The following is a 12,568-nucleotide window of genomic DNA, read 5'->3' on the forward strand; positions in this document are numbered from 1 at the left end:
TACATCATAAAAATTTAATTACAGTAACAAAACCTTCCAACATTTCAATTTATTCTCTTATGGATATATCTTCTCTCTCCTGGTGTTTATTTTTTAAAAATTTGCCTAACCTAAGGTCAGAGAGATTTTCTTCTAGACTTTATACACAATTTTACATTTTACATTTAGGTCTCTGATTCATTTTTAGTTTTTTTTGTATGTACTGTGAGGTATGGATTAATTTTTGTTTTGCATATAGATATCCACTTGATTCAGTATCTTCAAAAAAAAATACCCTTCCTTTGAACTGCCTTTATATCTTCATTGAAATAAGTTGTCCATGTATATGTTAGTCTTTTTCTGAACTTTATTCTAAGTCATTGATCCATTCATCTTTAAACCAATACTGCAGTATTTTGATTACTGTAACTAAATAAGAAGAATTAAAACAAGGTAGCTTTTGTCCTCCAACCTTATCAAAGTTGTTTTGGCAAAGCTGTTTTGCATTTCCATGTAAATTTTGAAATCAGTTTGTCAATTTCTACTTGTCAGATTTAGCTCTAATAATTTCAGACAAAAACTCAAATAACACATTAAAATCTATATGGCTAATGTTTGTAACAACTTTAGTCATGATCACCCAAATTTAAAAAAATCTAAATGTCCTTCAAGAGATGAACAGATAAGGGCCTCCCTGGTGGCGCAAGGGATTAAAATGCAACCCATGAAGAGACCTGCAGCCTCTGCAGCAGGAGTTTGATTCTCGGCCAGGGAGCTACGCTCATGGCACAGCAGACCTCTCCTGACTCGCCCGCTGCTCCCCTCAGCAGTGTATTTCAGTCAGTCTGCCTGTTCTGTTGCCCACTGTCTCTGGTAAATCCTCTCACCCCCCACACCTCTGGCCTATACCCCAGTTCTTGTATGCATAAATAAATAAATCTTTAAAAGAAAAAAAAGAGATGAACAGATAAACCATATGTGATGTAGCCATAACATGGAGTACTACTCAGCAATTAAAAGAAAAATTATACACGCAGCAATATAAGTGACTGTCAAATGCAATATACTACATGAAAGATGATTCCATTTCTATGACATTCTGGAAAAATCAAAACTTAGCTTCAGAGACCAGACCACTGGTTGCCAGGCGTTAGTGTTGGGCTTCATTTCAAAGGGACAGTTCTAGGGACTGTTTGGGGTGATGGAGCTATTACGAATTTCAATTGTCACGGTGGTTATATTAGTCTGTGTATTTGTCAAAACTCAAACTTTGCCATATGTAATTTAAATAAATTTAAGAAAAAATTAAATATCATGCATATATATAATAATAATCACAGTTTTCCCTGAATAGTGCTAAAAATACACATTTATGGCAGAAAATTTTACACACATTACGATTAAAAATTATCTAAAATTTTAATGAGTATTTCTCTCTTATACTAAAGGTAGAAATTATCTTTATATTTTAAATCCAGCACTACACTAAAACTCATATTTATAAACTCAAAGGTAGCCTAATTAGAAAACCTTAAGAACACTCGCCTACACTGTAAGTTATCTATAATGGTAAATTTTTACTAAATAAGGTTTGTAAAATGTGTGCTTTCTTTATAAACAAAATTTTAACAATGAAAGACTAATAAATTTAGTCCTTAAAGATAGTAAATAAACTTCATCTTTTGAGCCATTTCATCTTTTATTCCATTATTGCTCCTGTTCCCAGCCTTGACTCTGAAAAGGCTTGATTAAAAATAACACTCCAGGGCCTCCCTGGTGGCGCAAGGGGTTAAGATGCAACCTATGAAGCAATCACAGCCACTGCAGCATGAGTTCAATCCCCAGCCGGGGAGCTACCCACATAGCGCAGCAGACCTCTCCTGACTCACCTGCTCTTCTCTCAGCAGTGTATTTCACTCAATCTGCCTGTTCTGTTCCCCACTCTGTCTCTGGTGTGTTCTCTCACCCCTCCCTCCACACCTCTAGCCTGTATCCCAGTTCTTGTATGCATAAATAAATAAATCTCAAAAAATAATAATAATAACGCTCCACCAAGCTGCTGAAAAAAAATGGTCTTCCCTCTCAAAGGAAAAATTATAAGTGAAATTCCAAAACAAATTTGCAATTCATTCAACAAGTATCCACTGAATGCATTTTTTATGCCAAGTACTTGCTAGGTCTGGGAGGGGAAAGGTGGGTAGCATATAAAGATGAGTAAGTCAGTCCTGCGTTATGAAGAACTCACAGCTCTAATCACAGAGTCAACAGGTTTGCAAAGTATACATATATTTTGCTATAAAAACAAAAGAGTTCAGCTTTTTACATTTTTAAAATGATAGACACTTTGTGAAACAATGAAAGTTCACAGATGCTCATTAAACTATGGGCCCCACAGCTCAAGGTTAACAGAGCACTAACTGACAGAATGTTTCTCATCTTCCAGCATCCCTATCCACTATCCACTGAAAAGAAGCACATACACAGTTGCTGTCTATTTACAGAAATTCATTTATTTAACTTTTCAGGACTACATGTATTTGACACAACAAACATCCTCTATCCAAGGAACAATCAGCTAGCAAAACTGGTCAAAGAAAGTAATTTCACTTCCCTACCACTCTGCCATTGAGAAAACAAAAACAATATGAAAAAGGCACGTATATTAATGGAAGGAGCTAAGAAAACTATATATTCATGCTTCACTGTAAGTTACTGCTGCAAAGCATACATTCCTCTTTCTCCTGCATACTCCCCAACCAGCTTCATGATTCCAAAAATACTTTCTATAGTAATTTTAGGCATAAGTAAAAACAGGCACAATGTAAAGAATTTCTTCAATTTGTTTTGAGGTCTGGATATTAGCAATTGCATGAGATGCACTATGCTTAGCAATGGTGGGGAAAAAAACAAAAAACGAGTAATATATACATTTGAGAATGCAAGCGAGATTTTTGAAGGCATTTAAATTTTGCCCACTAAATAAACTCAGTATTCATAAAAATGAATGCTAAAATCAAATCATTATTTTAAGAATCAAAGGAGGAGATAGTTTAAAAACTATAACTCTGGGTATACTTAGCTTACAGGCAGGGATATCTGTTTTACAGCTACAAGCACTATATGAACATAACCATTTCCCCATACCAATCCTAGATACTATGGTTCATTTTTAATCTCTTCTTTCAGGAGAAAAGAGATACCATCACACATAAATCCCTTCAACTTTTTTATCATCAAACCATAAACATCTGCATCTAACCTCTCTACTTTGCCTAAACCCAACCTCTCAGTTAATGAACCAGAGAGCTTTGCTACTGAACATGAGATTTCAGAGCATTACCTGGAAACTTGCTAGGAATGTACAGTACTAGGCACACCAGACCTACGGAATCAAAATTTGCAGCTTAACAAGATCCCCAGGTGATTCACATTATTCACAAAGCCAATTCTCTCCCAGTTTCTCAGAATCCACTATGGATTATCCAATTAATTAATCTTTAAAAGAAAAACTCCCACACTCTTATTCCAATATAACTTGTAAAAAAAAGTTTTCCTGTCTCCATTTCTTCCCGTTCTACTTACTAAACCCAATCAAATTTGCCCTTTACTACCATGCCTCAGTTCTCAGAGCTTAAGAACGTGGCTAATTCCAAAGAACATCTTTAGTCTTCACCCTCTAGATCGCTCACCAGTACTCAAACACAATTATTCTTCTTATTCATTTTTTTAAATATTAAATTTATTTATTTATTATTTTAATGATGGGACTTTTTGTTTTTAAGATTTATTTATTTATACAAGCACTGGGTACAGTCCGAAGTGCGGGAGGGTGAGAGAATTCACCAGAGCCAGAGCGGGGAGCAGAGCAGGCAGAAGGACCGAAGTACACTGCTGAGGGGAGCAGCGGGCGGCAGGAGAGGTCTGCGTGCCAGGTGGGACCCTCCTCCGGTGGCCGGGGAGCAGCCGGGGATCGAAACGGCGCTGCAGAGGCTGAGGGCAGCTTCGCAACCCAGCGCTCAACTGCTGCGCCACCAGGGAGGCCCTATTCTTCTTATTCTTGAATCACTTTCTTCCCTGTGCTGACATGTACACTGAGGGTGCAAAAGCAATAGTGGATGAAACTGCTAACACTTTTAGTATGAATCAAGGCAGTGGCACTAAACTGTGCCACTAGTAATTGTATCCTTCACTACCAAGTTCTGGCATGTGGGAAAAACCCATTTTCACTACAGACTAACTTTGATGAAGAAAATAAGTATTACTATTAATAACTGCAACCCTTGAATATACATCTTTATATTCTACTTAAGGAAATGAGAAGCAAGCATAAAGCTCTTAATGCATACCAAAAGAATGGCTGTGTCAAGGAAAAGTACTTGTATAACTACTGAAGAGTTAGACACTTTTCTCATGCAACACTGTATTTACTTGAAAAAATTCAAACTGGTTATTCAAACTTAGATATCTGAAAAATATTTTCTCAAAAATTAAGTCTTCCACCTCAAGAAAAACAACTGACAAGTATTTGTTGCCAAGCTAACAGTGAATTCTTCAAGCAAAAATTACAATTTTAGAAAATGTGTTATCTGCCATCATGAGCCTGACAGTTTCCCAATATTTAAAGACTTTTTTGATGAAATCAATAGATTAACAAATGTTAGGTTGTGATACAGTAGAATGACACATATCAGCATTTGGAACAGCTGTGTAATCAACAGAACAATATTTTTCACATGACAAGTACATGATAACAATCATGGGTTAAAAAAAATCCATTCACAGGGGCCTCCCTGGTGGCACAGGTGGTTAAGACGCAGTACTATGAAGTAATCTGCAGCCACTGCAGCACGAGCTCGATGCCCAAACAGGGAGGTGACCCACATGGAGCAGCAGACCTCTCCTGTGTCACCCGCTGCTTCCCTCAACAGTGTATTTCAGACAATCTGCCTGTTCTGTTCCCTTGTCTGTCTCTGGTGAGTCCTCTCACACACACCCCACACCTCTGGCCTGTACCCCTGTTCTTGTATGCATAAATAAATCTTAAAAAAAAATCCATTCACAGTACAAACAGACTAATAGATTTTCTTTTTTTAAAGATATATTTATTTATACAAGCACTGGGGTACTGGTCAGAGGCACGGGAGGGTGAGAGAATTCACCAGAGACAGAGAGAGAGCAGAACAGGCAGAAGGATAGAAATATACTGCTGAGAGGAGCAGCAGGTGAGACAGGAGAGGTCTGCCTCGCCATGTGGGAATCTCCCTGGCCAGCCGAGAATCAAACCCACGCTGCAGAGGCTGCAGGCAGCTTTACAATGCAGCGCTCAACCCGCAGCGCCACCAGGGAGGCCAGACTAACAGATTTTAATATAAGAGTACAAAGAATTCACCGATATGATTTCAGAATCCTCATTATAATTAACACTTTAAAAATGATCACTTGTCCAATTTAGGTATGGTATCAAGTAATATGCATAATATGAGAACAATTACTGAAATATTCCTCTCTTTTCCATCTACATCAAAGAAGGATCTGTTTTTCATTCTTTCAATTAAAACAACATAATACAACAAAGCGAATGCAGAAGCATATATGAAAATACAAATAAATCCAGGACCTCCCTGGTGGCACTAGGGCTTAAGTCTCTGCACCATGAAGCTATTAGCAGCCACTGCAACACGAGTCCAATCCCCATTCAATCCCGGGCCATGGAGATGACCCACATGGCACAGCAGATCTCTCCTGTCTTGCCCGCTGCTCCCCTCAGCAGTGTATTTCAATCAATTCACCTGTTCTGCTCCCCACTCTGGCTCTGGTGAATCCTCTCACCCTCCCCCTGCACCCCACACCTTTAGTCTATACCCCAGCTCTTGTATGCATAAATAAATCTTTTTTAAAAAATGCAACTAAATCCAAACTCAAAATCTCAGTCCCTTAAAAACATCATCCTCTTTCAGTGTTCTTTCAGTGTTCATCTTCTTTTTTTTTTTATTTTTTTTTTCAGTGTTCATTTTCACTGAATGGCATCATCAGCCACTGTAACCTTAGTTATCCCTGATAACTTCTGTCTCTTATATCCCATCACAGAAGTTCCCTTTTCCAAGGGAAATATATTCCAAAGCCCCCAATGGACATTTGAAAACACAGATAGTCAGTCCCAAGCCCAATACATACCATGTTTTATTATATACATATATACAAGTGATAAAAATCAATTTATAAATTAGGAACAATGTTATTAACAATAGTTAATAATAAAATGGGACAATTATAATATCTGTAATAAAATTCATGTGAATGCAGTCTCTATCAAAGTACCTTATTATACATAGTTTCAGAGCACTGGTAACTGAAACAATGGAAAGTAATACAACAGATAAGGGGGCCTACTATATTTTACCTCCCAAATCTATCTTAAATCTATCCACTTCCTTCTACTTTTATTACAATAACCCTCTCTCCCTGGTCACAGTCTACCAAGTACAAGCATACTACTTTCTGTCCTCTGTACCCAGGTATTCAACACTTTCAATGCCTTCCCATTGCTCATCAAACCAAATTTACTTAGCATCTACAAGATTCCATGTGACCTTGTCCCTACCTTCAACAAGACCTTTGGCTTGATCCAGTCACACTTTCTCCAAGTTCTTCAATTATGCCATGCTTAACTCCCTTCAAATTCTTCATACAATGCCTTCCCTCTGAAAACCCTTTTATCCTACCTCCTCTTACTTCATTTCATAAACTCTTACTCATCCTTCATATCGCTAAGAAAAACCACTTCCTCAAAGAAGGCCACTCTGACTATCCCAAGCCCTCCAGGTTGTCCTAACACCTTGAACTTTTTCTACATGGCATTAATCCTGGTTTGTAACCACAATTGTATTTTTATCATTATTTAATGTTTGTTCTCCCAATTAGACTACAGGCACAATAAGGGCAGAGACTATATCTGTTCTGGTCAGCATTGCATTCTCACATTTGAAAAAATAGAGACACAATTTCCTTGGAATCCCTCAAGGATACACTAAGTAGTTGCCTCTGGAGAGAAGACATTGCCAGGGTATATAGTAAAGTGAGACTTACTTTTTACTGTCTTATCAGTTTGTGCCCTCATAATTAAACATTTTTTTAAATAAAACTTCCAGCACCTAAAAGCACTACCTCTAATAGTCCATTTTGTAGATGTGGTAGAGAGATGAGATTCTTCTCAGAACTTAAATTATATTAACAATTACATTAAGTATAAAGATTTAGTAATAACAGCATCTACAATTGTTCAGGATTTATCACCTTAAAATGTATGATGAGCATCTAGTTTGATATGAATGTAAAAGTACTCATTTATAACTCATTAAATTTATAACTTGTATTAAATTTAACTCAATAACATCACAGGCAAAAGCAAAAACTAACTTTGAACTTGGATTTGTTTCTAAAACATTACCTTGGTAAGATATTAATCTGAAATATCACAGCTTCACAATAAATGTGTATTCTTTAACTTTAAAAAGTCTGTTAAAACTAATACAAAAAAGTGGACATTATATAGTTCTAAGTTAAAAGAAAAGAAGTACTTAACTGTTACGTGAAGGCACTATTTTATGCATTTCACATGTACTATCCCAATTGATCTTCACAAAAATCTGAACTCAACAGTCTATTCTATTCCAAAGGCCATCATTTCTACCATATTGCCTGCCTTTCCTGACAATCAGACATAAAACTATTAATATAAGCTAATAGGGCAAAAGTATGTCTGAACATATAAACAACTTTTATTTTATTCAGTTTAACTATTCTTATGAAATCAAGTTGGTATGGGTAATAATCACTAACACTCAAAACACAACATTACATTGCTTTCCTTTGACTGTTTCAAAGAATTCTAAAAGACTCTCCAAAATCAATTCAGTTTCATTAAATAAGGTCCCCAAATAAAACTCAAATTAGATGTGTAATAATAATGACATAAATGGGTAGTTCATTTTATTCAAAACACTTTTCATATACATTCATTTCTTTAATTCTCCCAAGGAGACTACCAAAATAAGATACAGAGGAATAAAGTAAGATTTGGAGAGACTAAACAGAGCAAGAATCTGAACCCAGGTCTCTTTTGCAACAACCCATTCTTTCCACCTCTCCATGCAGCCTCTCTTGTTTAAAGGGACCAAGACAATTTTTCCCTATGTCAGTAAGAAAGTATGGCTATAGAATGAAGAAAGCAATCTGAAAGTCTATAAACAAAATTGTAACAAATTTAATCAAATGTGTTTTCCATAGACAATAATTAGTATGCTACATGAAACAGGGTTAACCATTCTAACTTGAAATACTCTTGCACCTTCACTTTTGTAAATAAAAAATATAAACATATCTGATTTTAATTTTATCTTCTCTCTCATATTGTACTAAATATACAGTCTGGAAGGGAAAATGTGGAGAGTAATCATTGTGTTAGGATAGTAGGATTTTATATAGGGATAAATTTAACATTTTAAAATTTCCCTTTAATTGCTTAAATGTAGTAACACTTTTTAAAATGCCATAACAAATACCTCTACTACATGCTAGCAGTTAACAGAAAATATGAAATGTTAGATGATTTGAATGGTAAGTATGACTTAATTTTTCAAATACCAAAAATAATTCTCAGATTAATGAAAAACACCAAATATTATATGAACGTCAAAAATGTAAACTGCACTTTTTTTTTATGAATCCTGTTAAAACAAGTGTCGAGAGAGGCTAAATTATTCTTATGTACTCAAAATTTATCAATAACAAAAACTAGTTGAAATAAATGGGCTATTTAAGAAACATTGTTTATAAGGATCTTTATTTTAACAGTATTGTTTTAATGGGATCTACAACTAATAATAATTATCAATTTATTGATTCATCTTAATTATGCATTCAAAATCAAGACAATTAAAAATACTATTTAGTCAATTTAGTAACAACCTTTATTCCCTCATCAAAGAAATCTACACCAAATGTTATGTCAACATCTCATTTTCTAGTTGCCTCATAATGGCATTAAAACAAATGCAGAAACATCTGAGTTTTTCCTTACTTTATACTGGGATGCAAAATTATGGAACTATAAAATAGTAAAAAACAAACACATTCTGCATTCAGAAGAATGTTTATCTGGGGAAGAATCACATAGAAAGAAAAACATGGTATCAATGGCCGAAATATTAGTGAATTCTCTTCCATATTTTGCATAAATTTTACACTATATAAAAATTACTTTATGAATAAAATTCATACTCTGAATAAATTATTTATAAACTCTCTAAATTTCAAAATCTGTTTCTCCTATTCTGAAAGGTATGCTACATGGGTAACATCACACTTATACCCTCCAATGTGAAATTTAGAAACCGATGATTTGCTTTAACAAAGTACACTGTATTTGACAATACTAAATAAGAATTGGACAGCTGTAAACATGTTCATCATTATGTTTATTTTCATGTCAATTTCAAGCCAACCTGAAATAGTTACATTGAAAGAGGATAAATATTTGTATTTTCCCAGTTTATGACATATTTTTAAAATGAATCAACGAAGCTATGGGTTAAAATTAGTATTTCCTAATAATTTCCATCAATTACATATTTGTGTCATCACAATTATAATTACTGGAGTTAACTTCACCTGACAGTTTTTGTTTCTGAGAAGTGCAAATGGCAAAACTACAGAAACTTTAAAAAAGAACAATTTTAAAACTCACTGAAGAAAATTCTACACAAGATGAAGTCAGCAAATGGCTGGAAAACAGATGTGACTACAGCAGCCCCAAAGGAAGATGATGAAGGGATGTACTTACGTTTCAAAACAACGATCCACGTTGTCAGACATCAAAAGCAGCATGCATAGCTGTTCAAGGGCTATTAGTTGCATGTCCCTTTCATCTCCTTGTCCCATCTGTAGCCATTCTAGCAATGTATCCGGATCCACATCTGCCATGGTTCTTTAAAAAGCCTTTGATTAAATTAAAAAAGTACAGGACTTTAAACATCCAGGACTAATCAGCTTGAGTTTATAATTTTTTTCTTCCACATCGGCTGGAACCAAGTTTTCGTGGTGTCCTCCTAGAAATTAGAAAAAAAAAAATCGTAAGTATGTTTGGATAGTGTTTGATGAAGTTTTTCAACTTTCCTTATTCTGCGAGTTTAACGTTCATGTACCATACTAAAAAACAAAACAGTTTGCACAAGAACACATAAGCTGATTAGGTTGCTGCTTAACTGGAAACCAGAGCTGTCTTTGTCAAAGACAGTCAAAGCTTCGGATCCCACTACTGCTATCACTAACGTCTGTGCCAAAAGGCAAAAGAACACCTTACTAAAGGTTCTTTTTCTACCAGCAAACTTCTTTCCCGTCCCCTCTCTAACCAAAACTGCCCCTCTGTACCCAAAACTGATCTTCAGATAAGCGTTAGTCAATATTTTGAGACTCTAAGCACTTTGATCCAATCTTCCAAATTAAATTTCTCCTTTAAAATTACTTCCAATTTCACAAAGTCTGCTGACTTCTCAATTTACTTATTACTATTCTTAAGATACCCAAACAATCGATAACTACATACACGACCTATGAGTAAAGACTCAGGAATTTTAGCCGTCCTGGCAACTCTTCTAAAAACTTTAAAAAGAAATGCGAAAAGTAAATGCTACGTTATGGCTCCGAATACAGGCCAATCGACGGCCTTCTTTCCCCATCCACACAGAATGGGACATTTGGTGAAATGAAAAACAAAACAGAGAAAAAGCCCCAACAGTCAAGTCATCACAAAAGCTCCCAAGCCCCCAGACAGAGAGCAGCTTTGGGCCCCACGTAACCTGGCTTCAGGTGTGAACCCAGCCGCGGATCCCGGTGGGCACCCAACGGCGGCGACCAGGAGGGATGACCCAACACCCCAGGCCCTCCACGCCCGAGGCGAGAGTCTCAGGCCCCAAGCTCAGGTTTCCAGACACCAGACCCCGCTAAGTTGGCTACCTGTGCCTAGGAGGAGGGGGAGGCTATGGAGGAGAAGCAGCAAGTCTTGGTACCCGAGCGGAGGCCGCAGGGCCGGGTAGGGCGGCGGGTCTCCCGGGAGCGGCGCCTAGAACTCCGAGGCCCGGTGGGACGTCCCAGGCCCGGCCAGGCGGCGAACCCTTCTCAAGGGCAAGGGGGGGGCCCGACTTCGGCTCTCGCTTGGGCAAACCCGGCCCGGCCGCACGCAGGGCCGGGGGAGAGAAACAAAGAGTGAGTCGGCAGCAACCCCGTCGACCTCGCCCCGGGCCCCTGTCGCGCTCCTACTCCGCCGTCCGGCGTCGCGGATCCCGGCCCCCGTCTCGGCTCCCGTGGCTGCCGAGGCGCTCCCGCCTCCCGGCCCCTCAGACTCTTACCAGGGCCTGTGCCCCAAACCGCTCCGGTCCAGCTCCAAGCAGGCCGCGGGCGGAGCCAGGCCCAGCCGCGGCCCTCGAGTTCCCAGGAAGCCGCAGGCCGCGCAGGTCGAGCCGGGCAGGCGGCACAGGAAAAGCCGCGCCTCGTCCCTCCCCTTCCTGCGCGGGGACCTGGTGACAGGGAAGCGAGAGGTTCCCCGAGCGGCCGCGGCGGCGGCGAGCACACGTCTGTCCCCGACACGCGGCTCCTCAGGCCCGCAGCTCAGTGGCCCGCGCGGAGCAGCTGGCGGCGGCTGGGGGAGGCCGCGTCCATCGCGATCCGGGAGGGGGAAGGGAGACGGGTCGGGCGAAGCCGGGCGGGGAAGCCGCGGAGGGCAGCGGAGCTCGGCTGAGGCGGCGCAAAGCCTCGCTCTTGGCGGCGACCCCGCCGGCCGCCACGTGGGGCGCTGCGGAGACGGGTCGAGCGGCTGCGTGGGGAGCCGACCTGGGCGCCCGGCGGCCGCGTCGCCGCCCCTACCCGGGCGCGATAGCCCCCCGGGCCTCCGGCTCCCGGCCTAGATGGTGTCGCTTTTCGGGCGCCCTGGCGCCTTCTCGTTTCTCTGTCAGTCCGGGCGCGCTCCCAGGACCCCGCGCACAGCGGTGCACGCGCGCTCAGCTGGTCTTGCACGAGGGACACACAAACACACACACACACACTCCCCCCCCCCTGCTCCTTGAAGGCCCCCACACGGCGCGTCTCGGCTGCCGCCCGGCCTGTCCCCACCGAGGACCCGGCCCAGGCGCCGCGTACCCCGCCACGAGCTCCCCCCTCCCGCCCGCCACCTTCCTCGGGCGCGGAAGTGCTCGGCGGGAGGATGGGCGCCTCCCTTCGGTCCTGGGAGGCAAACCGCCCACGGTCCGCCACACAGAAAGGCTTTCACCACAAGCCTGGGAGTAAATAGTGAGTAATATCGCCATCGCACAGATGAGGGAACTGAGGCGCCGGGAAACGGCCGTCCAGGCCCCACGGTGGCCCCGGGAAGCGGCAGCGCTGGGATCTCTTGACTCTTGCCTGTGGCTTGTGGCCACCGGGGCGTCGTGGTTGTTCCCGTCCAGTGTTTTATTTCACGAGCACTGGAAATAAAATATGCCTGTTTGTAGAACTTCCTGGGAGGTATTTGGGATAAAATTAACCACAAACGTGGCTA

The 12,568-nt window shown here is 40.4% G+C and overlaps 1 protein-coding gene across 8 annotated transcripts in view; it reads right to left on the bottom strand.

Annotated features, from left to right (window-relative positions):
- Positions 1–9,960, bottom strand: part of HECTD1 (HECT domain E3 ubiquitin protein ligase 1) — a gene marked incomplete at both ends in the record, with an annotated part of 83,282 nt that extends 73,322 nt beyond the window's left edge. For all 8 annotated transcript variants that reach the window (XM_084240749.1, XM_084240748.1, XM_084240744.1 and 5 more), the window contains one exon: positions 9,821–9,960. In XM_084240749.1, coding sequence (XP_084096875.1) covers positions 9,821–9,960 — 140 coding nt within the window. The remainder of the gene's footprint in view (positions 1–9,820) is intronic.
- Positions 9,961–12,568: the final 2,608 nt, after the last annotated feature.

The sequence above is a fragment of the Talpa europaea genome (assembly GCF_964194135.1).
Source record: "Talpa europaea genome assembly, chromosome: 8".
Classification (NCBI taxonomy): Eukaryota; Metazoa; Chordata; class Mammalia; order Eulipotyphla; family Talpidae; genus Talpa; species Talpa europaea.